Source organism: Pelobates fuscus, chromosome 6 (genome assembly GCF_036172605.1).
Source record: "Pelobates fuscus isolate aPelFus1 chromosome 6, aPelFus1.pri, whole genome shotgun sequence".
NCBI classification, from domain to species: domain Eukaryota; kingdom Metazoa; phylum Chordata; class Amphibia; order Anura; family Pelobatidae; genus Pelobates; species Pelobates fuscus.
Window position 1 is genome coordinate 306,158,362 of NC_086322.1, and position 26,133 is coordinate 306,184,494.

Sequence of the window (26,133 nt, forward strand, 5' to 3'; positions counted from 1 at the left end):
TCTAGATCACGTCATATATATCTCACACACCTACACTCATAAATACCCATAAACGCTGCAGAGCATAATATTTTCATTATTAATTCTTTTCCCTATGAGTAACAGAAGCTGAATCACATATTTACAATAAGTTGTCCGGTTATGTGCTCCATTAAAAACACATTGAAATGAGTCAAAGACCAGGTGACCTTTTTCTTTGGAAAAGCTTGACCTTTATGGATAGGATTAATGTAAACGCATTCCAGATGGCACAATATGAGAAACTAGCCCACTCCTCTCCATTAAATAATACAGGACTATTTTTAGTATTGGCTTCCAACTCCTCATGTAATTAGGCAATTACTTAATTAGGCTGGTCACACAGCGGACAGAGAGACTATGTTTCCTGCTCTGTTAACCTCTCGTGTCAGAGCCACCAAAAAAAAGTTTCACTTCCAGATCACGGGGTCACAGAATGGAAATAATAATTGAAGTAATGAATCAGATCTACAGTTCCAATGAATTGGAATTGAACAAATGGTTCCAATTAAAAAAAAAAAAAAAAAATAGCCCATATTGTGGCCTTAATTGAGTTGCCACTGATGGCCCCTAGGCCGTGTCCCACCTGCAAATGATCAGAACGTACATCTACTTCATGATCTTTTCTAAATGGACACCAAAAATATTTCTACTTACGGGATTCTGTATCACAGCTACCAAATCATTCTCCCCACTCCCGCCCCATGTAACCAGTCTGACATATCCTCCCCCTCCTCAGCTCTTTAATTGAAAACACTTTAAAACATCCATTAATATTATTATTTTCCTTTGGAAGTCTTTTTTATTGTGGTGGAAAAAAATATTTATTGTCTATCTAACAATTCTTTCCTTGTGTGGCCAGAATGTCAGATGTCTGAATAGCATTGCGATGATGTCTTTATTGTAAGTAGTTCTCATTCGTAATGTACGTTCAAATTAAACATTAAATCTTAGAAGTAATTCTTGTTCAGTGCTTAATGCGGTTGTGTTGGAAAAACCCAAATCCAAAACAGTCTATCTAAACTGTCCAGCTTCTAGTCTTTAGGAGGAGACATAATCTATCCTTCTACAATGTATCTGTATGTCTAACTGAAAAACCCTAAGCGGGACTGACCAACTGCCTAGTTAAATATATTAACCTACCATGTTTTCTAGCGCATGTTTTATGTCATACAGAAAGATCATTTCACAGTCCAATCATCGTTGGAAATAGAGAATAGAGAAATAATTTTTCATATCATGTAGATTCCTAATCACCCATCCACGGATCTTGTTCAGTTCAAAACATTTATTTTATATGAGATATACACTATACATATTTTATTTTTTATTTTATATTTTTTTTAGAAATGGTTTGCCTTCACTAAAATGGAATTCTTTTACTCATTTAAATAATTTTAGCACATTTGTAGTAGGATAAAACATAAAATATAAGATCAGACCTGGGTGTAGATGCTGAAGATATGGCTCTGTACTTCGTCCATCGAGTCCATGCCGTAGGCCACCGTGCCCAAGTGGAGTCGCTTGAAAACCATTTCATTCTGAGTCAGAGTCCCTGAGAGAATAAACAGGTCATTCACTTCCTGCTGAATCCAACTCTAATCCCACTCTCCATCAGGTAAAAAAAAAAAAAAAAAAAAAATATATATATATAAAGTTGTAGTCTCAGGCCTGGGCCTTCAACCGCTTCTAAAAATAAAAAATAGATAAAAAAAAAAAAACCAAAAAAACAGAACTACAAAAACTATAATTGTATTCTTAGAATACGTGGAAGCTTGTAATCAGAGCAAAAACAAGCTCTTAACAAAAGTTGTAAAACGTGGATAGAGTCAGACTAGACTAGGAAATAAGCTTGGAAAACCAATTAGGATTAAAGCTTACTAAGGCAGCTAAAAAAAAAAAAAAAAAAAAAGCTAGTCCCTAGCTGCCAATGTGTAGAATTTATAGCCTGCACTACTAGAACGGAATTCAAGACTAATAGAAGTTACAAGTTACCGGTTTTATCGGTCAGTAAATAAGAAATACGCCCCAGTTGCTCTGGAATGGTGCTTGATCTAACCACCGTCCCCGGAATCTTCGAATCTCTACGGATCATCCAACTGTACACGATCTTCCCCATATCTAAATTTACTCGCAAACTGCAAAACAGAAGCAATATGTTTATAAATACAATTTAAAAAAAACCAAACAAACAAAAAAAACACAAATTTAAATTATATTACGAAAGGACCTGACACATGCAAGATCGAACTCTAAAAATGCTACAGTTCAACATCAATGCCCCATGACTTGGATATGGCTGCACAACCATATAACAAGTACTCCTGGCATGCTAGTTTGTAGCGTGATGCTTTTTATCTCAAAATAATATTTAGGATCATTTTCACATTTAAAAATTTTTTTTGCGTGATGCAAGGACGACATGGTGGGTTCTCCTGCTATAAGCATACATTTGATAGTGGGTCACTGCGGAATTCAGATATCACTTAGTTAGGGTGAAACGTCCATGTGTGGACACCAAATGCACTTTGTCTACAGCAGTACATCCGCAGATTTATTAATGTTCTTTTCGGGGAATGTTCGATTGGAAATCGGAAGTCTCTGGCCAGAATTCAGTAGTCCAGTTTTTGTGATCAGCAACATATACCTACCTTTCCGTCTGGTCCAGAAATTGTCACATTGTACATTTCGTGACATTTTTATTAACAAGTAGTTTGATTTAAATACTGCAGTGAATGCAAAGAATTGGTGTCTTCTTTAAATGTTAGGCTTAATAACATGTGCTGCATGCATGAAGAGCTATTTAGAGTTGGCATTCAAGTCCTTACGACAGGGATCTCAAACTCTGGACCTTCACATGTTGATAGCCACCAACCACCAGAATTCTTTGAATGTAATAGATAGCCAGAGAATCATAACAACAGCTCAGCAACATCTGGGGGGAAAGAGTTTGGGACACCTACCCTAATGACTTTATATGCAATCTAAGACTTACGTTGTAGAACCACAAAGTCAGCGTGAATTCCGTGGAGATATTTGTTGGTAGCACTTGTATCATAATTGCATTAATATAGTTTACAGCAGCAAAGCATTGTGTGGTGAGGTTGCTGGGCACAGTAGGTTAATGTCACACTTGCTGGGCACAATAACCCATCGGGCAGCCGTCAACAAACAGTAATGATGCACAGTGTAGGTGCCACTGAGAAGGCGCACGTGGCCATGGCACACTTGCTGGACACAGTTCTTTAAGAAAGGAGACTCTAGCAATGGATCCTCAAATTTCCGCACAGGACCGTAACAGTATATGTCCAACTTTACACAATGTTTGTGTGTTCCTTGCTACTAGGAACGGTCCATGACGGTTATCCATTTTTTTTGTGAGCAATCCATGAAAGTGTGCAGAGGAAATCGTGAACATTCTTTTGAATGATAATCCATAACTAAAATCCAGTAGACTCAAAATCATTTTGTAAAGGAAAAAAAGTGTGAACTCGAGTTTCGCTACAGACTCTAAATTGAGCTGAACGGCCAGTCACTGGATGCGATCACACCAGACTTGGTTTCCGAGATGCTCCATCCACTATATCCCACCACAACAACTTCAAATAATTCTAATTAAATTATCTGTAGAGTAATCAAGATTGCCGGCTATGGAGCGATAGAGAATGATTATTAGTGTTTAAAAACAAGATTCAACAAGTGTATCTGTCTGTCTGAGATCAATCACAGAGTATTGTTTGACCCTAGAATGCCTCTCTTCATTAGTGATGACATTGGTAAATTAAAAAAATGTTGTACAAAATGTTGTAGATTTGGGGTGATTTAATATTCTAAAAATTGATTGCAGGATCAAGATCGACTGGTTTCTCCCAGGGAAGCTCCTATAATGGCGGTCAGGAAGGCAGCCGCAAGAGGTGTATTTAGTACTGCAATGTAAATTGCAGGACCGCTGCATTGAGATGAAGTGATCCCGGTGACTCTGTGACTATTGGTCCTTTATATATTTCAACAAAACTCTCAATATATTAATATCGCTGATAAAGTCAGGTGCAGATTCTCATTATTTCGGACATTAACCCCCCGCACACACCTGATCGGGATGATGTTAGAGAAGAGGAGCAAGAATCGGATAATCTGCAGATACCATCGACCTGCGAAGTGCTGCAGCGCCACCATAACTAGAGACACGACAATGAGTGCGCTGAACAGGATCTTCGTCAGACAGTTCACCTCCAAGTCAAAGAGTCCGATCTATAAGGAGAGCGCCGGGAGAGGACATTATTATCACCATGCACACAGCCACACAGATAAATATTAACATCACGGATACCATCACCAGAATAAGCAGCACAGCAGAGGGGATTTGTTTCATGTAAACAAACAAAAAAAATGTATGCATTTTTTGTGGTGTAACAATATTATCCCAGAAATCCACAGCAATAAAACTCACATCCAAGTGAAGTGTCTATGATTGTATCTCAGAGCTCCACAGCAGTAAAACTCACAGTAAAGTAGTGTGTATGAGTGTATCACAGAGCTCCAAAAAAATAAAACTTACAGTAATGTGCAGTGTGTATCAGTGTATCACAGAGCTCCACAGCAATAAAACTCACAGTAATGGGCAGTGTGTACGAGTATCACAGTGTTAAAAAATTAAAGAGAAATAAAAGTGATCACAGTGCCTTACAGACAGCTTGGTAAATGTGACGGTTTTAGTCAGTCTGTACCTTGCTCCTTGGATTTGAGGCGTTCATTACACTGCGCTGTTCTCGACCAGTATATAAAACTACGCCAACAACGGTTCCTGAAAGGAAACGCGAATTACAGAATGTTACAGCGTGCTTAAAGCAAACACAAAAGATTCATCAACAGGAGTTTTGGAAACAGGAATTTTAAAAAAGGAGTTTAATAACTTGAACCAGGCAGTGTCCCTGGCACCATATGTGGCATAGTGTAAGTGCATGTGATTCCCAGCTACTGATTGGTTATTAACCTCTAGGGCATGGCATCATGCCAGCATTATGGAGCATTATGGGATATGTAGTCTGCAACAGCTGGAGTGCCCACGGTTGCCTACCCCTGGTCTAGGGGATTAAAAGCCAAGAAGAATAAGCAAAATGAGGTTATCCCTGCTCACTGGGATCAATAAATCAATAAACAGGGAATTGTAGTTACTTTAACATGTTGGCAAAAATGGCGGATTTGGGGGAGAATCCCCAGTTCAGCTCTAGTCACAGCTTAGCTAGGTTAGCCTGAACTGTGAACCCATTACACGTGGGAGGGAGCTGGTTTGGCCCAAGTGGATTATAATCCAAGATTTTACAACAACAGCTTCGGTAAGTGAGATTTGCAGTCCATTCTAAACTAATGCAGAATGTTTAACCCTTTATCACAAATATCTATCATTTAGCCAAGACATCGAAAGTTAGAGACAAGGAATCTTCAAACCACACCTGGAACAACTGCAAAAGGTTATCATTTGTTTTGTGTTATATAAATTATTTATATTGAATTTCCAAAGATACTTTGTATAATGTATTCGCTGTTAACTCCTGGGTCAAGACCCAAACGTGGTTCCCAAATAACAGGAACAGATACAGAGGGGGATATTTACCAACGTGATCTGAAATCCAGACATTATTTACCTCCTGTTTATGAAAGGGATTTAAAATCTTTCTTCACAGAAAATGTTGCCAGTTTACACAAAAAACATTGATAGTGGTGGAACAAGTGGCAGAAATATTAATAAATCTGTTGCATTGGTGACAAAATGGCAGTTAGGGAGCAAACACCGCAATAACTGGCAAATTGCTAAAAAAATTCACAGAAAATTAAAATTTTGAAAAGTGGACGTGACACATTGATAAATCTCCCCATAGTACCAGGCAACGTCCCAAACTAAAATGATTTCTGCAGCAATCCTAACTTTAGAAGACCCCTCTGACACGGAGAATTCATCTCACCACATATTAGATTTCAGTTGGATATTTGTCCCCCACATATCGCCATGTACATTATTTAGGTCTTAGCCAGAAATGTTTTAGAATCCGTGGTGTAACAGGACTGAGGACCTGGACCCAGTGACGGAACGGTGTCCACAAAACACTCGTTAAACGTATATAGTTATATACAGGTAATATATGGCTGGAACAAACGTCAGGTTTCAAATTAGAGCTCTTATTGCATCCTTTGCTTTAGAGTAAAGATAAATAATGTCTTTTTTCTTTTTATAATTTGAAGCTTGCATGCATTAATTGGCTTATAATAAAGAGATTTCCATTTATAAATCACGTTAATCTGGTAGTTGGTGCCAATGATGCCATGTTCATAAAATTGCTGCTTAAATATAAATAAATTGATTTTACAATCTGAACTGAACCGCAGGGCCAGCGACATCCCAGGACTGTCACTCAAACAAAAGATTTGCTCACCCGGGTCCTGAACGGGTTAAGAAACACATCTAATAACGTAAAAAGGACTGGAAAGGGTTAATCTGCACCGGGGATTGACAAGCTGTGTCCAGAACTCCTATAGCCAAGGGGCAATTTCATAAAGGGATCCGTCTGTAAGAAAGCCAACCTGGATATGGTCTAATGTTGGCCAAGTCTCTCAACTTAAGGACAAAAGGTTTAAAAATAATATCAGGAAGTATTACTTTACTGAGAGGGTAGTGGATGCATGGAATAGCCTTCTAGCTGAAGTGGTAGAGGTTAACACAGTAAAGGAGTTTAAACATGCGTGGGATAGGCATAAGGCTATCCTAACTATAAGATAAGGCCAGGGACTAATGAAAGTATTTAGAAAACTGGGCAGACTAGATGGGCCGAATGGTTCTTATCTGCCGTCACATTCTATGTTTCTATGTAACACTTTCAAAATGTAAGCTGGTCAGCAATGAAGCTGCAGCAGTGCATTCTGGGACATGTAGTTTGCATACATTTGCAGTGTTGAGGTTAACCATAACTGACCAAGCAGATTTCGGCATTACCAATGATCGTGAATTGTAAGTTGTTCACAAACAGAAGCCTTTGTAGGTTTACTGTATATTAACGAACTGCACAAACATTGTATGGTACTGCGCTACAAAACATGTTGGCGCTTTCTAAATGTTAACAACATCGTAATCAATATGTTTGTTAATGGGAGAAAATGATTAGAAGTCATGGCTAATTAAAGGGCCTTTAGAAATGTCCAGTTGTAGCCCTCATCTGGACTTCCAGGCGGTATATGCCTGGTAAATGCAGGGTTTTGTCTAATTTTATTTTGAACAAATCAAACAAACAGGGTGGCTCTCTTGGAAATTAAACCTTTTTTTTTTTTTTAAATTACATTTATAGAAAGACAAAAAAGAAACATGTAAGTTGCAGTAAGGCAGTCTGAGCATGATAGGAGTGAGAGGTCTACTTAGGATCATACAAAAATTTCTCTGCATTTTTTTCTGTTAATCTTTGTTTAGAAATGTCTGGGGGCTGGAGGTGGAGGGATGCCATTTTTCATTCCCTTGTGAAGTCAAAACAGTTGTCAAAAACAAAAATTTGACACTAATTTTCTCAATGACAGACACAATTATTTTCAATTGCAGACAGATAAACGAGGGATTAAATTGCTAACATGCCCATTTAAAGAGAAAGAATGTGTGTCGTTACCGGAAGCAATGACCGTGCTTGCCCACAGTGTGTTCTCAATGCTTAAACTCTCGTTTATGGGGGGGTCGCTGTCCTCCTAAAACATAAATGGAGAAAAATTTAGCATCTTTACAAACACGGAACATTCCATCACAGTGAGTGAAACATAAAGGATCGGTCTCAAAGTGACATTTATCCCACAATGCTCCCCTAAGCAGAAAGTGGGGGGATCGCTTACTATGAAAATACAAACAAGATATTGATAACAAAGGGGGATCAGTATAAATTCATCAAAAAGAGACGGAATAGACCATAAAGGGATATTAACTACTAAACCTCGAATTAAAAAATAAATTACAGGGAATTTCAAATTTAAGGCCAAAAAAGCTGAGCACAGCTAACAAACAGTTCTACCAAGCTGATTACTTTGGCCTTAAATGTGACAATTCTTGTTGAATTCCCAGCGGTTTAGTGAACAACCCCCATTAGTAAACACAATGCCTCACAGGGAATTGTGGACAATCGTCTTTAACGTGTGATTCCCTTTCAATTCTCTGCAGGTTCCGAGAAACTTCTTAAACAACATTTTGATTAAAAAAAAATTTAAATAAAAACAATTAAAAATCACAGAACATAAGGCGATAATCTAATTATAATAAATATTTTACTATTTATTAAAACAGGAAAATGGAGAGAATTTATATTTTAGGTTATATTTCCAATTAGATAATATACCAAAACACATAGATGTAGATAATATTACAATTATATGAATTAAGCAAACACTATGTGATTGGTAACTATATCTTAGAGAGCTTAAAATATCATGTAGTGAATTTAAAACCCTGTTAAACGAATGCCAAGGACGAGTTTTCTTCGTTTTCTGTTGTGTGTGACAAGGGCCGATGTCGGCAGATGATTTTTGTAATTAATGGAATTTTAGTGACGGTTACTCACTCGGGTGAAAGTACCGGCAAAATTGTGAATGTCTATATTTGGTTCCTCTGCGTACACGTAGGATCGGATCTGAAGCAGGTCCTACAGGATAGAATCAGGAAAATAAAGTGAGTAAATATATAGCGATTTTGGAACAATACGCACCTAAAGGGGGCAGATTACTTTGTGTTCCCAGCACATATTTATACAGATTATTGTACAAACTCGAGGCAGCATAACTTCAAGATACAGAGACTGCAAATCCATTTAATTACAGAGATGATTATCCCAAAATGAATATGACAGGGAATTAATCAAATTTAATGGGAAACTATAATCACCAACACCATTACAGCTTAATATAGTGGTTCTGAGGCATATAGCAAGTCCAAGAAGGCTGAGGAGGGTAAACACAGTCTTTTCTGAGAAAAGGCAATGTGTATCCTGCTGCCTAATGCCACCTCTAATAGCGGTCACTCGATCAGTCACTCTGACAGCCACTAGTTGGTCTTCCTGGATGAGGTCCTGAGGGAGATGCTGATTGGCGCATCGAATCCAAATGCTTTTCTAGGGGAGAGCAATGGATTGGCTGAGATCATCAAGGTTGATGATCTCAGTCAGGGAGGTATGGTGGCTGCGGTGAGACTAGAGTATCGCGAGTGGAAAGGTAATTAAATCTGCTTTTTCATTCACATGGGAGAGGGGTGAAATAATCTAAATAGTTGGTAGGACACTATAGCAGTAGGAATACAAACATTTTACCTAATGCTATAATGTTCCTTTAAAGTACATAAAAAAAGAGTAAGAAAAATATTTAGGCTTAAAATTAGCAACAATATTGTCAGTTCACTACGATTCAATGTCCAATATCTATCGTTCCATCGGTATTCAGATTTTGTTTTTTTTATGGACAGAATTTTGAACCATTCATACCAATAACAGGCTGTCAATGTTAGCACTTTGTGTGATGTTCTACTTATTAATTAACTCTGTAATCCATTTAGACAACTTAACGCTCATTCATAAATACATACAAATTCACGGTCAGAATTTATAGATTTAAACAATACCTTTCGACTGACTCACAAAACTACTGCTTTAGGGAGCGCAATGTGAATTCAGATGGATTTAAAATGTTAAGACAAAAATAACCAAAATGAAAACATTGGTGATTTGGTGAATTTTTTCCAATTCAGCTATTTCGATCTAAATTTCCAAATTCGTAGTTGATTCAGTTTTCATTTTTGCCAATTTCCATTTTACTGACTACACCCACTTGTTTATGAAGACATTAAAAAACAATGTATTTGAAGATAATATAAATAACAAAATTGATTTCTCTTCTAGAAAGGGACAGACACCACATTTCCTGGTGCAGAACATTCTACCTTAAGGGATCATTATCATTCGTACGTGGCATGTGTGCAGCCAGAAATTCCCTCTTCAATATGTACAGTACAAAACGCACTGACGTGCGTCTGTCAGGGAGAATGTTGGGGTGCTGCGAACGCAGTGTGTTTTCCGGTCAACAACCAAGTGTGACTAAAGCAGCATGTTTAGATCAATGTAGGGATCAAATAGTGTCACCTATAGCGTGACGCCAGGCCATGTTTGAAATGACAGGTGCACATTATATGTACGAATAAAATGAAACACGCACTTTACTAATGGTCTTTTTCCCGGAATAAGAAATGATAAGTGTTGAACTAACATGTATTGGTCAAACGAGAAGAAAAGTGACATTGAGGTGTCAAAAATACAGACCAAAGAAATGTAATGCTTGTCACATACACATGATAAACATTTAGTGGCAAAATGGCAAGAGCTGTATTCCAGAGGCCTTGGTCTGTCCTTGATAAAAGAACCAAAGTCCAATATTTAAACAGCCCAGAATAAATTCTACGCACTGTGCCTGTTTGTTCAGTAGGCCACACGTAAACATTCCTGTGTAATCACAGCGAGCGCAGTGTCATTCCCAAAACAAACTTATTTTTACATTTCCATAAACAGAACAAAGAAAATTAGAAAACATCTGGACAGCCTCGGGCAAGGGGTTGATTATTGGCAGATGACGTTCTCTAGGTCTCCAGTCATCCTACATTTTAGTCTGTGGTGCCAGAAACTCGCGTCATTGACCCCTCTGGCACTCAAGGTGTTAATATTTTTTTTCAATGCTCACTGCAGGCATTCAGAGTGTTACACCCCCCCCCCCCCCCCCATTCCAAAATGAACCAAGTGCTTAGCTAGGCAAAATTAGCAGCTTTTTGAATTTTCTTTTTTTTTTTTTTTTTTGTTACCCAACAGCTTAAGAAACGGGAACATAATGGAACTTTGAGATTAATTTGAATTCCCAAACTCCGAGCTGAAATGCAATCAAATCACAAACCTCCCAAATCACGCCATTCTAAACATGTTGGGTTTACTTTGCGATTATAATTCCGCCCATGGCACCAAACAAGAGACTGATGGGAAAATATATATATATATAACTGATGGGATAAATAGGATCTAAAATTATGAAATTTGGCAGATTCAGTAAAACTGCATCTTAAATGCGACACAATTTTATTTCCCCAGATTTAAGCATTAAGTGAAAGAAGTCTCCAAATATATAAAGCAGCCAAACAGACGAGACGTCTAGATATTTTGACATTACTCTCGGTAACTGGACTGGATTGCACAATTCAGGGTTTTATTATCGAGCCCGGGATGTGATGATATAAAGTAGTCGTGTGTGATAGTATAGATATGAATATGGGATCTGAACTTACTGCAGCCGTGGGCAGCCTCTGGGTACAGGCTACAGGCAGACGCAGCTTCCAGTCAGTCTCTCCGTCCAGCTGATCCGTGCGCAGAAAGCAGGAACCTACAGATATACACATTGCGTTAACAAATGGGAGCCACTTCCAGTCTGAGAAAGAGGTTACTTTGGATGGCAGAGAGAGACAGACAGCAGGAGAAGGTCTCTGTGTGACATAAAACTACAGAAAGGAATACATTAAATAGTCCTTTAATAAGAAAAGAAATATATATATATATTTTTTTTAAAGTAGTACAATTAATAATTTTTTTGTTAATTCTAAATATGCTGCCATGTAATGAACTGGCTCTTAATGAACTGGCTTTTCTCCCTACTGGCCGGATTCACAAATAATAATTCCAAAAAGGCGCAGACTGAGCAATATTTGTCTGGGAGCTTTTTTTTTTTTTTTTTTTTATCAAAATGGGACTTTGGTTCTGTTTATTTCCGTGTAGCGCAAAACCCATAAAAAATATGACTAAATTTTTTTCTTGTACTTTTCTCATATTTCTTGCCCCCCCAAAAACAAACAATTTTGCCCATGTGGACTTTTCTGAGGCCAAAAAATATAAGCAAACTCCAGCACACAATGTCCTACTGCTCAGTTGTAGGACGAGTCGAGGACTGCGTGCAGGAAACCCAATTCTTATACCACTAAATGGTGCTACAGCAACACATACATACACACAGACATACAAAGACACACACACACAGACAGGCACACATACAGACACACATACAAAGAAACATACATACATACACAAACAGACACATACACACAAATACAAAATATTTTAGTCACCCTCCTGTTTCCTACCTTTTAGGTACAGGAGGGTGACATTCCCTGGGGTCCAGTGGTGGCTCAGGCTGGTGGGACTCCATCTCCTTCATCCCGCGCGGGCTCTCTGACAGCTGAGAGGAGTGACCGGGGCAGTCACTTCCTCCCAGCAGTGATGTCATCACAGGGGGCCTGGTCACGCTTTTAAAGCGCCCAGCGCTGACCGGGCCACCTGAAAATCCATCTCCATCGTGTGCCCCTAACTGCATGGGCCACCCGATGGACCCCTTGAACAGCGGCCCCAGCGGGCTGCGGCCGCAAAACGTGGCGGCTGGTACCCGATTGCAGGGGCCCGCAGGGCGGCCAGGCCCCCTGGAGTGACGGGCCCGGTTGCCGCTGCGACCGCTATATGTACGCCATTGGTACGCAGTACTGGAGACTGTATCTCCAGAAGGATATTGATACCTTAGAGAGAGTTCAGAGAAGGGCTACTAAACTGGTTCATGGATTGCAGGATAAAACTTACCAGGAAAGGTTAAAGGATCTTAACATGTATAGCTTGGTGGAAAGACGAGACAGGGGGGATATGATAGAAACATTTAAATTCATAAAGGGAATCAACACAGTAAAGGAGGAGACGATATTTAAAAGAAGAAAAACTACCACAACAAGAGGACATGGTCTTAAATTAGAGGGACAAAGGTTTAAAAATAATATCAGGAAGTATTACTTTACTGAGAGGGTAGTGGATGCATGGAATAGCCTTCCAGCTGAAGTGGTAGAGGTTAACACATTGAGGGAGTTTAAGCATGCGTGGGATAGGCATAAGGCTATCCTAACTATAAGATAAGGCCAGGGACTAATGAAAGTATTTAGAAAATTGGGCAGACTAGATGGGCCGAATGGTTCTTATAAAGAAAGAATGGAAAATGCAAATTCTGTGATTTTTAATAGAACTCTGAAATCGTAAATGGCAAAAATTTCTATTTAACAGTCACATTGTATTCTTAAAATATTTTAAGCATAAAAACAATGATTTAGTAAATAAAAAATATTTGAACAAAAGCAAAAAAAAAAAAAAACCAATAATCCAACAAGCATCGCCAGTCATCTACCAACATTTCAGAGCGAATATTGATGTCTAAGGAAAATTGCAGCGTTTCTTGTATAGTTACCATTTTTTTCTGATGTTCTCAAAAATATCATGTCAGCTGGTATCCTCTGGTTCTATATATTTATTTAAAAAAATACATATATTAACATTTTTACAGAACAGAACATTCATGCCATAATAATAACATATACATTGTTTCATGTTCTGGCCACAGCTGAATTTTTGCTGGTGAATTATTTGTATTTAACCTCTTTAGAACTAATGACATTCCCAGAATGTCCTGCTCATATACTGACTACAGTCCCATAGATTCGACCCATAGGGTCGGCATCCTTTGTCACTACAGATATTATGGACCACATCTCCCCAAATGCCTACACAGAGTCGCTGATGGAAAATTACGGTCACATTCTACACACGGACTAAAAGGACATCAGGCAGTAGGGACCAGTCTGAGATAACAAAAAAAACAATGAATCGGTGTCCAAGGGGTTAAAGTGAAGCCTAAATATATCTGTTTATCCTGATGGATAATTTTGTGAAATCACTAGAAAACAATAAAAAAAAATGTGATAGAAGAAAAACAAACAAACTTGGAAGTGCAACTGTAGCAAAAATCAAAAATGCCGAGGATTTCCTTCTACATATGCGATACACACACCTCCAACATTGAAAGATATGAGTTTGGGTAGTGCGTGGGCCCATAGGGGGTGTCACTGGCGATGCTCATAATGGGCAGCTTCCAACATAGAGGACCTTAACAGAAGTTATCTCTGCAATGTCCTAGTGCCCTTTAACAGTGTGTCCAATGATGACATTTCTCTGTGCTACCCAAGGACAGTCCGCTGGTGTCCATGGACTCTGGACACCAGGGAACTAAATCGGGACTGCCCCACTGAAAACAGGACTGTTGGGGGCCTGGAAACAGCAACCACAGACAATTATTTTGGCCTTCACTAGGCCGCTTCACCCCCTCTAGACAAAGTGGTCAAAGGACAGGTCTGGAAAACCCTTCTGACATAGGGAGACCCTGGTCAGAGTTTCGGATCCGAACATGCACATGTACACACAGTCACACAAACCTTTTCTACAATAATCAGATCTCCTACTTGAATGCTGGAACTTCTGATTTTAACAGTACCTAAAAGAAAAAAGAATACAAAAGACATTTGATTCAAGTATTTTTCTTTATGTTGTATTTTTAACCCTATTTAATCCTAACTTCATCATGTAATTCAGTTGTGTAGTTCCATCGGAGAACAAGTGTATTTGATCGGCTCCTTGTTGCAGTATGAGGTTCAGTGAAGGCCAATAGATAGAACTCATGACCAAGCGTGAGGATTACTGAATTCGATACCAGTCAGAATAGTCAGACCAACATTAAATACAGAGAGTGTGTGTACAGAGAAGGGGGGCTTTATACCATGCTTAGTCTTGCTCACTCACATTCTGACTCATTCAGGTTACACATGTGCATTCATTTTCGGACAATTTGAAAAGTTTACCAAAAAGGTTGGTTTTCGTTTATTTCATTCAAAAACAAATAATGGTCAGAATATTAACGAATGAACGAACGTATGGGTGAACAAATTTAATTCGATGCCATTTGTTGAATATACTGCTGCTGTTCTGAGTAAATTAATATCCATCGCCCTTTAGGGGGCGGTGACCAAAATATTTTAGCTTTATTCATTTTAAATAGAGATGAATAATTTTACTGAATTTCGGACGAACCAAAACAAACATTTCTAATATTTGATTGGGAAGTCCCCAAATCCTGGACAGAGGCTGGGCTTCCAGGACGCGGTTAGGAAAATTGGTTCTAGACTACATCTGTCCGAGTGATTGCCACAATTCTGTTCTCCACCTTTTCCTGCAAGTGAACATGACATTCTAATTCAGAACCTTCTGAAATCTCCAGACACCTATCAATGTGCCTCTAAATAAAAAAACATTTCTTTTTGAATTTACCACCATTAATTCTTGAAAAGTATAGCTTCCATCCAAACCATCTCAATGTCAACTACAGACTCCCAAAAACCGTACTTCAAGCCTTTTAATAATAAGTGAGACAAAGATTCATTCATTGTAGCAAAGAAAAAGGAACCCCCCCGGTATAACATTCTAATTTTTATTTTAGTATCGTTAATCGGATTCCTGATTGGCGTTCCCCACTAGAGGCATGGGGTTTATAATAGCCAGTAATGTGAACCCAGTCTTAATAAGTTAGGTCTGTTTTATTTCAATAAGTGCCTGCTGTAATAGGCTTTCATGCAATGGGGCCCCCCAACATGCCAGCTCCTCTGACACCGAGGTCATACGTACGGTACCCTCTGATTCATGGGCTAGCAGACTGCAGCAGGATATGAACAGCAGTCAGAGGTAAATGTCATTTTACCATGTCAGAGTCCTTGCTGAGATTATTATGGGAAGCTGAGGTTCTAGATACAAATGGTTATTAAAATAATAACCAAACAAAAAATGCCATGCAGGGATTGACTGAGCTGACCAGGCAGGTTAAACATTGCCTCAATTCCCCTTCCAGATTTTAACATCCATGGAGCAGGAATTGAAAGAATTGGCAGAGTGGAAGTAAAATTGTAACCCTGCATGGGAATATAGAGAGATAATTCTTACAGAGGGAGTATTGGCAGCCATCGCACAGCTTTATGGAATAGTCTACGGTCTAAGGTTCCCACAAACACCCAGGGAATTTAGGGAGTCTTTATACCAGACACAGGATGCCGCTGCCAAAGGGAGCTCCCCAAAAATCTTAGCTCTCAGCTTTCATCTCTCTGGTTTGAAATTCCCAACAATTCACCCTTTAGAATCCTGTGTGAGTGACATCTTTCCAGTTTCCAGAGAAGCTCTCCTACATCCAGGGAAAATACTGAGAGAGCAAGTCCCCGAATACTTTGTGCATGGACAGGGGACGAGAGCCCAGCACCCAAACAAGGAATAATAACAATAACATAAAGTTCATTAGCCGAACATTACTCAATCACTTATAGAAAAAAACCCGGCCTCTGTCAACGGCATTTTAAATTAAACAAAAAAAATTTAAATATCTGAACGTAATGTACAAGCAAGCGAAAATATTAATCTGCAGGAGGAACGTGAGCACATAACCAGTTAAGGTAACATTATAGCGTTAGGCATGTATCAGTAAACCCACACATCTCTAGTGTCTAGAGATTAACACAGAGCTCTGTCATGTATGACAGCGTCCTTTTAATGGATTCATTCTTAATAAAGTGCTTTTAGTAATCCCCAGCTGTGTAGGCCATGTGGACCAGCTTAGCTCCAGATTAATATTACAGATTTTCAGTAAAAGTTCTAAGACCTTGTTTTTCGGTTACTTTCCAATGTGACCATATTGGTTCTGATACTTTCTGACAATAAACGGGTTCGATGTTGACCAGATGTAACGTAACAATAAGACGAACAGACGTTCAATGGAGTCAGGAGCATCAGACCATCAATCAGGACACCTGCCCGCACCAACTCTGCACTCAGCTCCCTTGGCTGCTTCTCTGAGCTGTCAGCAGTAATCACCCAGCCAAAACTTCCCTACTGTTCCCCTACCCTTAGAGAGGAAGCAACAAAATCAGCTAAGGGCCAACAACCTGACCTCTGGCTGTGAGCTTGCTGTAGATCTGCGAGTTGACTTCCTTATCACGTACAAAACATCGAATCTCCTCCACTGCCTCTCGAATGATGGTGACCGCAACCACAAACCCCTATAAACAGAGATAAACAAAACACTCAATTAATTCCGATAAAAAAAAAAAAAACTTTCTCTTGTTTGTTTTTTCTGTAAAATATTTAACTTGAATCAGATTACTATTTTTAAATATTTACCTTTTATGGCTTCTATTGTGTGTGTGTTTTTTTTTTTTTTTTTAAGAAAGAGGAAAACAAGGGATTTGCACACCTGAAGTCTTAATGTCTAAGCTTAAAAAATGCCTGAATTAAGGGGGGAGGGGATTTTTCCTGGTTTATAATTCTGGTTTAAAAAGTGCAAATCTCCATAACATCTGGTTTAGTGATCACATCTCAGAGTTTCAGTAGCTGCTCATAGGGAATAGTTTCTAATTGTGAATTCAATGAAACGTTAGCACAAGGGTGGAAATGTATAAAATTAAATGTGATTTAAATAAAACATTTATTTAGAAAATGTGTTTTTGTAAACACATAACTAAACACAAACTAATATAATTACCACAAAAAAAGTAATATTAATAAAACATTCTCATCACTGGATACATTTCGGGTGCTCTATCACTAGGTCTATCACCAGGCCCCATTTAGGAGTTATAGATGTCGGGCCGTTTATTCACTATTTTCAGGACCCATTCATAAAGTTCATTCATAGAGCAATGGTGTATCCTGATGACTTTGTTCTGAGTTTGCAGCCATTATTTAAACGCTAATCTGGGTTTTGGGTTTAGACCAGGTGAATCCAGACAAATTAAAATGAGCAATCTGTCCTAGTTACAGCAAAGGCTGAAAGAAGACGTGCATAGCCAGCGATGTGTGAAACCCATCAGTATAGCGTGCTTGCCATGGTGGCCAGTTGGATGGATGCAGAGAACAAACAATCCGGTCTACCTCCTTAAATACATTACTCTGCAGGCTTCTGTAGCCAGACTGAAGAGATCCACTTCGTCATGACTGGCTGGGCCGTAGCTGCCATTGAAGGATTCCCATCATAGCAGATTACAGACTTTGCATGTAACAGGTTGTATGGGACAGTGTGTCGAAGCGACACATTATATGGAAGGGCTACACCAGAGATAGACTATGGATTGAGCACAATTTTAGTTCAAATATCGATTTGGTTTGAACCGGAAAAAAAAAATGAACATTTTCATGATTTAACAAATTTCTGTTTGAACTATTTATCATTATAGGGAATGGATATATTCAGAAATGGCAGTCACAATAATCCTATAAGTGGAGATATCAAAATGGGAAGATTAAGAAATAGTTTTTAATGAAAATTTTAATTTAAATGATTCCATCAGTTTCAAACACCGAAAATAAGTTATAGTGAAGGAACACTATAGGGTCAGGAACACAAGCATGTATTCCTGATATTACAGTGTTAAAACAACCATGTAGGTGGCTTGCCCCCTTAGAAAGTGTCAAAACGTACCTTTTTTCAAGGGCCACGTGGGTCCGCCGGTGCTGGCCCTGCCCCTTTGGCTGACATAATCAGAATTGATTATCACAGTCAAGTCAATGCTTTCCCATAGAGGGAATCACCAAGGAGGCACGGTCAAACACTTCCCTGACCAATCAGCATTTCCTCATAGAGATGCATTGAATTATTGTATCTCTATGTTTAAAGTCAGTCACACTGTGCAGCACTGCCCCAAAAAGCACCTCTAGCAGCCATCTGAGGAGTGGCCAGTGAGGTTATCACTAGGCTGTAATGTAAACACTGCATTTTCTCTGAAAAGACAGTGTTTACAGCAAAAAGCCTGAAGGTAATGATTCTACTCACCAGAACAAATTCAATAAGCTGTATACCGTACATTAAGCTGTATACCGTACATTAAGCTGTATACCGTACATTAAGCTGTATACCGTACATTAAGCTGTATACTGTACATTAAGCTGTAGTTGTTCTAGTGACTATAGTGTTCCTTTACATTACTTATATTTATTTTTACAATATAAATAAAGAATAGATTTTACTCATTCGTGCACCCAGAAAGGCAGCAGTGATTAACGAATGAATGAATGTCACCGAACAAATTTTGGTTGTAGTTCTATTTGATCACTCATTAATTTACCAACATATATTTGTTTTCATCCAAGATTGATAAAAAATAAAATATCTGTTAGATTTGTGCAATCGTTTTCAGACAAAAAGAAAATGTTAACATATTAGGGACATGGTATATCATTAGGAAGTTGTGTTGTGGATTAAGAAAACAGTATACCCGAAGTACCTAAATGGACCAGTTGAGCGCACAGAAATACAGCGTATACAGTTTCTCTCTATAGAAGTTTTTGTTAGAGCATAAATATTGCAATTCTATGTACATTGGTATAACATTATTTTACATCACTGAAGGCTAAAACGTTTTCAAAGCAAAAAGTACAGCTTAGAAATCTAGAATTTGCTACTCACCAAAGGAACCCAGAATGTATATAGAGGTCCAAGTCGCATCTCAGGTACAAATTGAGAACAGGCCAACAACAAGAAGTAGAGATTGAAAAAGTATTTGAACTGGTTAAAGAGGATCTAAAGTCAAGAAAGAGAATATTTCATTTAATTAAATTTTGTCAAATTACATAATATTTATTTTGTCATTAAATATAAAAAATACAGCGGTGCAGAAATTTTTTTAAATATAAAATGGTTAAAAAAGTATTTTTTAAAATATATACTATATATTAAATACAAAAAGAATGAAACATTTCAGTAACTATGTAAGATTTTTGGATACATATGTGTTTTAACATAGTTATATAATTATATATATTAATTATATATATATATATATTTTTTTTTTTTAAATGGTCACTGGAGACACTTGTTTAATAACTGAAGGATTATTTTGCATAGACTTAGTTTGGTTGGTATATATTAAGTTATATTTTTATCCAACTACACAATGTTTTTACGGATTTTTTTTTTTCCTCCATAAAAAGGTCAAAAACTCAAACAATTATTTCTAGGAAGTCCACATCTGCTCGCCCCTTACTGTCCAGCAATTAAACTCAATTTGCAGGATTGGTACCACCCTCCAGTGTAAGGGGGCCCGGAGGATTTACCAGCAGGGTATCAAGCACAGGGAATGTGGCATTTGTAAAGCTAATTAGCATATTTATTATCACACACAAAATGTTCACAAAAACAACTGTAAGACAACTCTTGCGTTACAATGAAAACGGCACATGGAGAATGCTGGCTCCCAGCCTGTCCAATGAAATTATTAGACATTTTCAATGCCCTGCTGGGCTGGAAGGGCAGGGGGTGAATGCTAAAGGTTAAGACAGAATAAAGAATTACAGTTACAAGATAAAGCTGTAGAATAAGGTCTGGGAACTCCTGGAAGGCCTCAGAATTCCATAATGGAATAGTTGTGTTTATTGTATTTTGCAGCTTAGTCCGTATATAATGCACTGCCTGCACAGGGGAATCCAGTCTTCTTTTAGATAACTGAATGGGGATTAAAGAGTATGAAGGTTAATAAGCAAAGAAACCTAAAGGCGTATTCACTAAACTGTGAGTTGCAGAGAGATGACGGTTAAATAACACCATCTCCAATCACAGCCATGCTCCGCGGAGCACATACATGTCTATACTTAACTATTTTCCAACTAAACATTGCCCCCACCATATTGGGGAGAGATTTTTGCTGTTCCTGCATTGTAATATTTATATTCCGTGGGAATGAGAAGCTCCAGTTTGTAGAATGTTTTGAAGGTTTTTTTTTTTTTCAAAAAACCATAACCACTTCAGTGATTTAACGTGATCATGGTGTCTGGAGTGAGTATGTGCACCATTTTGCTATGAAACGCTACAGAGTTTAATCCCTCTACCGCCATAGATATAACTCCACCTCAGGCAGCGCCATTGGGGCGTCATTAGTCACCCTGGCTAATGACAATTCTGTGCCTATTCTCAGAATCATTGGCCGAGTGCGGTCAGCTGAGGCTCTCAGCAGACGAATGGCTGGCAGAATCGACTTCTGGCTTTCCAGGAGCTGGATGTCGTCACCGGCCGTATAGGACCCTCACAGCCGGCAAGAGGGCAAAGTGTTGAAAAACATTTGTTTTGGCACTGTTGGCGCGTTATAAATAAAACCTACAGCAGGCTATATAGTTATGATTCCAATGGGAAAATGGAATTAATTATTATAAATGCAGTTCCACCCAAAACTAGTTATAGAGTTCTGTGAGAATGTAATTAATATTCCGTTAATTCTTATTTAATCTCGAGTTTGTAGAATTTCTTGGGTTTTGCTTCTGTCGGGGGACGATGTACGGAGACGGTGCTTACCCCGGGAAGGAATGTGAAGAAGTTGTATTTCTGATTGTTGATGACATTTCGGGGGTATCTCTGCTCTCTTTTTTCGGGGTGACCAAGCCAGACTGTTCGAGGCTTTAATTCTCTGCGTCCACAACACCTCAAACACTCGCAGCACCTGAGAACATAAAATATAAGGATTAGACTCTACAATATATCAAAGCCAAATAAAATTATATGTTTTATGGTTTCTATTTTCCATAAAGTAAAAAAAAGACATCATTTTGTGTAAAAATAAATCTATGCATAGCAGTTTTCTTGGGGTTATTGACTAGAGAGAGAATTGTACATTGCTTGGGAATATGTTGCCGCTATATGAACAATTACCGTATTCAGGTTAATAATTAATTGAAAATAATTAACATTTTTACCTCATTAGATTTCCATATTAATATACAGAGGGGAAATTGATCAAAGCCTCTTGTTATCCTTTGTTGGAGGAAATGGGACAATCCCTAATGTCATTCTAGAACAGCAATTAATTATTCAGGAATATGGAACACTTTGATGGTTAAACCCTTTCACAATACAGGAGAATAGATTTTATTCACACGGATCGCGTTATACACAAACACTGAATTAGCAGACGAAGCAGTTTTACTCTGCAGGATTTAGTCCATAGAGAGGGTTTGGCACGGGCAATGTTAGAACTTCCATAAATAATCCGAAAAATATTACCTCTTCAATAACTGTACGCTCATTATGGCAAGGCCCTCTCCACCTGTTTTAGTATGTCAAACATGTTTTGCTTGTCTTATTTACTGATTGTACAGCACTGCGGAATATGTTGGTGATATACATAATAGCAATGTAATAGCCCATCACAAATACTCACTAACTGTGGTCATTCGGTGTTTTAATACCAGTAGATATTCTTAGGTGCCGAGAATTAAAGGTACCGAGTAATTTGTATTGCAGTAGGTAAGCCATTCATAACAAATCACAGTATAATGTGACGTACTCGCTATGTAACCGGTCATTAATGGGTTAACAGTAAAAGCACTGAGAGGTGTGAATGTATCATCAGACCAGTATAAAAACAAATCATAGGTCTACTATAAATCTGCTCCTTCACAAAATGAATAAAATTAACCCCGTCCCATTACCCTGAGACTGAAGTAAGGCCCTAGGTGTATTTTTTTTTTTTTTTGGCCAAAGTTGCTGACCTTGGCCAGAAACCATTTAATAACTGCAGGAGTCTCCATGCAAAACATGTGTTGAGGGGCTCCAATACCTGACGACAGTCACAGATTAGTACCCATTTAGACCTATGTCCTTCTTTAACATCAGAAAACATAGGATGGATGTGTCATCCTAGGAGCACACAGCCACCAGCAAGTATTCTGGGCCTCTCTGCATGGATTGCCCAGTTGGCTGTCCGTGGTCTATGGGAGCACAGCCCACCACGCTGAAATGTCCTGGATTTGGCGGTGTCTCCAGTAGTACATCATCATAATGCACACTGGATCTTAAATAAACATGTACTTTTTGTGCACATAGGAGGTACGGTGCAGCATTTCTCCCAATGTTGGGAGGTATGACATCATTATCTGACATGCAAACTCGCAGAGCTATGTCTCTCTGCCTCACGCACAGACTGCAATTTACACCGGGCCTTTAGTTACCACAACAGAGCAGTTCTGGACACCAGTGTTGTTTTTGGACTACTTGCCCAGTTTAGGCCAACGTGTCCCATTCATATCTTGGTCCATATGACATCACACACCAGTTAGCAGGATACAATGTATGCTCCAGGATGCAAGAAAAAAAAAATCTTTTAAGGTTAAACAAACTGTTTACACAATGAGCTGGCCCGGTCTGAACATCACAGCTAGTAATGTCACTTAGCAAGTCTCCCTTCCCGTGCGAGAATCCATTTCCAGCATCACATAGCATTTACGCTCACCTTCCATTAGTGGACAAACAGGCTTTGCAGGTTTATCTCCTCACATTGGACGCTACACAGTTATAATCTTTCAGAACTCTGTGTAGCCATGCAAAAATAATAAAAAAAAATAAAGATTAATTGTTCTTGCTGCCCTTATCTGTAGATTATTTTAAGTCTCAGCATTTATGAAACTTAATCTCTCCACAATTAAATAGGAAAACAAAGACTTTTAAAGGGGCACTGTCACTGTCCAGAATTCTTAATATATATTTTATCCATCCCCTAGAATTCACAAAATGTGTTTCTGAAGCATGAAATTTATAATGAAATGTAGAAATTCCGAACTCTGTAATTACTTCAATCCCGGAACTGGGAGCCTCCATCTTGTCAGTCAGCAGACAGGAAGTATAGAGAAAGACAAATAGAAACATTGTTTCTTGTCTCCTCCTCCAATGCAATCTGTGCCCTGGGTGTGCCAGGACTGAACTGGATTGTGAGGTCAATTGCTAAATCTTTCACATATATTTACAATACAACGGAGCTTCACATAAAAAATAAAAATAAAATTAAATATTAACACGAGTTATAGGTGTTCTCTGTTTATTCAGTGACGTAATTTCCCAGGGAGTCCTGGTTTCCTTTAATAAGACGATGGGGATACGATATAGTCAGGTACAGTATGTGACACACAGCTAAATGTTCACCAGCTCCTCTCTGACACATTGTGCAAGCTGTCAGGACGGGGACCACTCAAGGCAAGGACATTTTGTTTTACCAAATCTACTTTTTTCTTTAGTCACATCAATTTTGAAATACGGATTTTAACATTGATTTAGATTTTTTTATTCTAGTAAAAGCCATGGATGGACTGTCCCTTTAAGGGAGGAAGAAAATACTGTATGTTCCGATTGTGGATCTCTGTAATACGTAATTATAAGACAATGAAAGACACTGACTGGGAAGACTTGAATTTCTAGTGTAACCAGATGAAGAAATCAATTCTCACAGTGTGGTGGAATCTCGGTAAAAATAAATTTAGTAGGCCGAGATTACCACGTGGCATGTGTACGTGCATATGCTGACGTATCGATCAGTTGGTTGCACGAGGCAAGATACGATCAGTAGTGTACGGAGCATGTGCAAGAATACAGGATATAGTATTCCCCCTCCTCCATTGTGCTGGACAAGCCATGCGGTCAAACAGGAAGTTAATTCTTATTTGTATTGATTGGTTAAGAGAATGTGCGGGTGGAGCTTAATATGGGAGGAGTTATATGCCTATATAAGGAGCCTGCACTATTGTCCGGGGCTCAGAACTTGTGGTATTTTGGTGACGCTAGTCCCTCTGAGTCCCGATCGGTGATCCAATAAAGAATCTCTTCCTTCCTGAAGAAACCTGTGTCCATCTCTCTGTGCTTGGCTTCCGTCAGTTTCTCCGGTATCATTTGGTGCATTGGCCGGGAAGCTCATCGTTCAACGGTAGCTGAGAGGCAGAGGCGTGAGACGGTCTATCTTTGCCCACGTTCTCTACGGCTGCACCCCTGAACTTCTGCGTGGACCTCCCTTCGTCTCGGCGCCACTGGTCTGTTGTCCAGGAGATCATCGGCCTCTACGTGAGAAGTGCTGGGGTGTCCCCGTCGATGAGTGTGAACTCAGGTTCAGGAACGAGGAGGTAAGACAACTGCTGTTTTAGACGGCAGGACCCACTAGGGGTATACCGATTGTGCGGTAGGCCCAAAGGGGTTTTTGAATCTGTATCTGCCCCCTCTGTCGGAGGGAAGGAGCGAAGGCGCACCGCTCGATCGAACGCTCTTTAGTCAGACCGTTTGATTCTGTTAGTCAGGCAGGGCGCTCTGGTGTAAAATAAGCCCTAGCCGGACACCGGTGTCTTGTCTAGACTAGCGTTCTAGGGTGTATATTTTGTTCGCTAGGTCGGAGGGACCGGGAGACTAAGCGGCGTCTGTGTAAATTCGGTTCGCTAGTTCTCATCCTATCTGGGCTAAGTGGGAAGGCGTGTAAATTTGGAACCCACTAGACTTTTGATAGTACGACTAAGAGGCGTCTGTGTAAATTCGGTCCTCTAGCTCGTTGTATAGTGCGACTAAGAGGCGTCTGTGTAAATTCGGTCCTCTAGCTCGCTATATATGTGGTGATTGGGCAGTGTGGCTAACCAAAACGTATGTAGATTGTTTTTAGGTAGTCCATTCAAGGTACTGGCCAATAGTTTAGTTGGGAATTGTAAATGTGTTAGCGATTGTTTAGTAAAGTGTATATCTTGTTAGATAGCGCGAGCTCAGCCGTCTAGCGAGAGTGTTAATAGTGTGTTGCTGTATTATAGTGCACGGTACCATAACCCTGTATATTTACTGACATTGCATAATAAGTACTAATCATTGTCGTCCATTGCATGTTTAACACCATAACCACTAATAATTGTATTGTGACCTTAACTTGTGCTTTGACCTATGCTAACCGTACTGTAACCGCTATTTGTAAAAGACGATGTTACTGGGGTGTGTTATAGACGGGTAATTCGTATATAGAGAATTATAGCGTGGGTGACTGTATAGTTACGCCAAAGGGCATAATATTGATTATATAGTGACTGGTGTAACAGCTGTGTGTGTACGGGAATTCCCTGAGTGTTTATTGTGTTATTGTGTACGTTTCACTTGGTAACCGTACCACGTGGTGCTGTTGCCAGAGGAAACGGGTGTGACTGTTGAATAGTACGCGTGTATAGTAATCGTTGTCGACGACGTTCCATTGTTAAAAATGGGTGCGTCGCAGTCAACGATTCCGGATCCCTTAGGATGTATGGTTAAGAATTTTAAAAAGGGATTCAAAACCTGTGATTTTGGGGTTAAGATGTCTTCTGTGCGTTTAGTTACTTTGTGCACTAGGGAGTGGCCTACTTTGGTTGCGGC

The 26,133-nt window shown here is 39.0% G+C and overlaps 1 protein-coding gene across 1 annotated transcript in view; it reads right to left on the reverse strand.

The window, feature by feature from the left end:
• Nucleotides 1–26,133, reverse strand: part of ATP9A (ATPase phospholipid transporting 9A (putative)) — a 101,912-nt gene that overhangs the window by 41,510 nt on the left and 34,269 nt on the right. The window contains exons 2-13 of the mRNA XM_063459699.1: nucleotides 21,292–21,436; nucleotides 19,414–19,527; nucleotides 16,903–17,011; nucleotides 14,354–14,412; nucleotides 13,333–13,384; nucleotides 11,351–11,445; nucleotides 8,601–8,681; nucleotides 7,665–7,740; nucleotides 4,746–4,822; nucleotides 4,109–4,269; nucleotides 2,014–2,156; nucleotides 1,461–1,573 (exon numbers count right to left, since the gene is read on the reverse strand). Of these exons, the coding sequence (XP_063315769.1) occupies nucleotides 1,461–1,573; nucleotides 2,014–2,156; nucleotides 4,109–4,269; nucleotides 4,746–4,822; nucleotides 7,665–7,740; nucleotides 8,601–8,681; nucleotides 11,351–11,445; nucleotides 13,333–13,384; nucleotides 14,354–14,412; nucleotides 16,903–17,011; nucleotides 19,414–19,527; nucleotides 21,292–21,436 (1,225 nt within the window). The remainder of the gene's footprint in view (nucleotides 1–1,460; nucleotides 1,574–2,013; nucleotides 2,157–4,108; nucleotides 4,270–4,745; nucleotides 4,823–7,664; nucleotides 7,741–8,600; nucleotides 8,682–11,350; nucleotides 11,446–13,332; nucleotides 13,385–14,353; nucleotides 14,413–16,902; nucleotides 17,012–19,413; nucleotides 19,528–21,291; nucleotides 21,437–26,133) is intronic.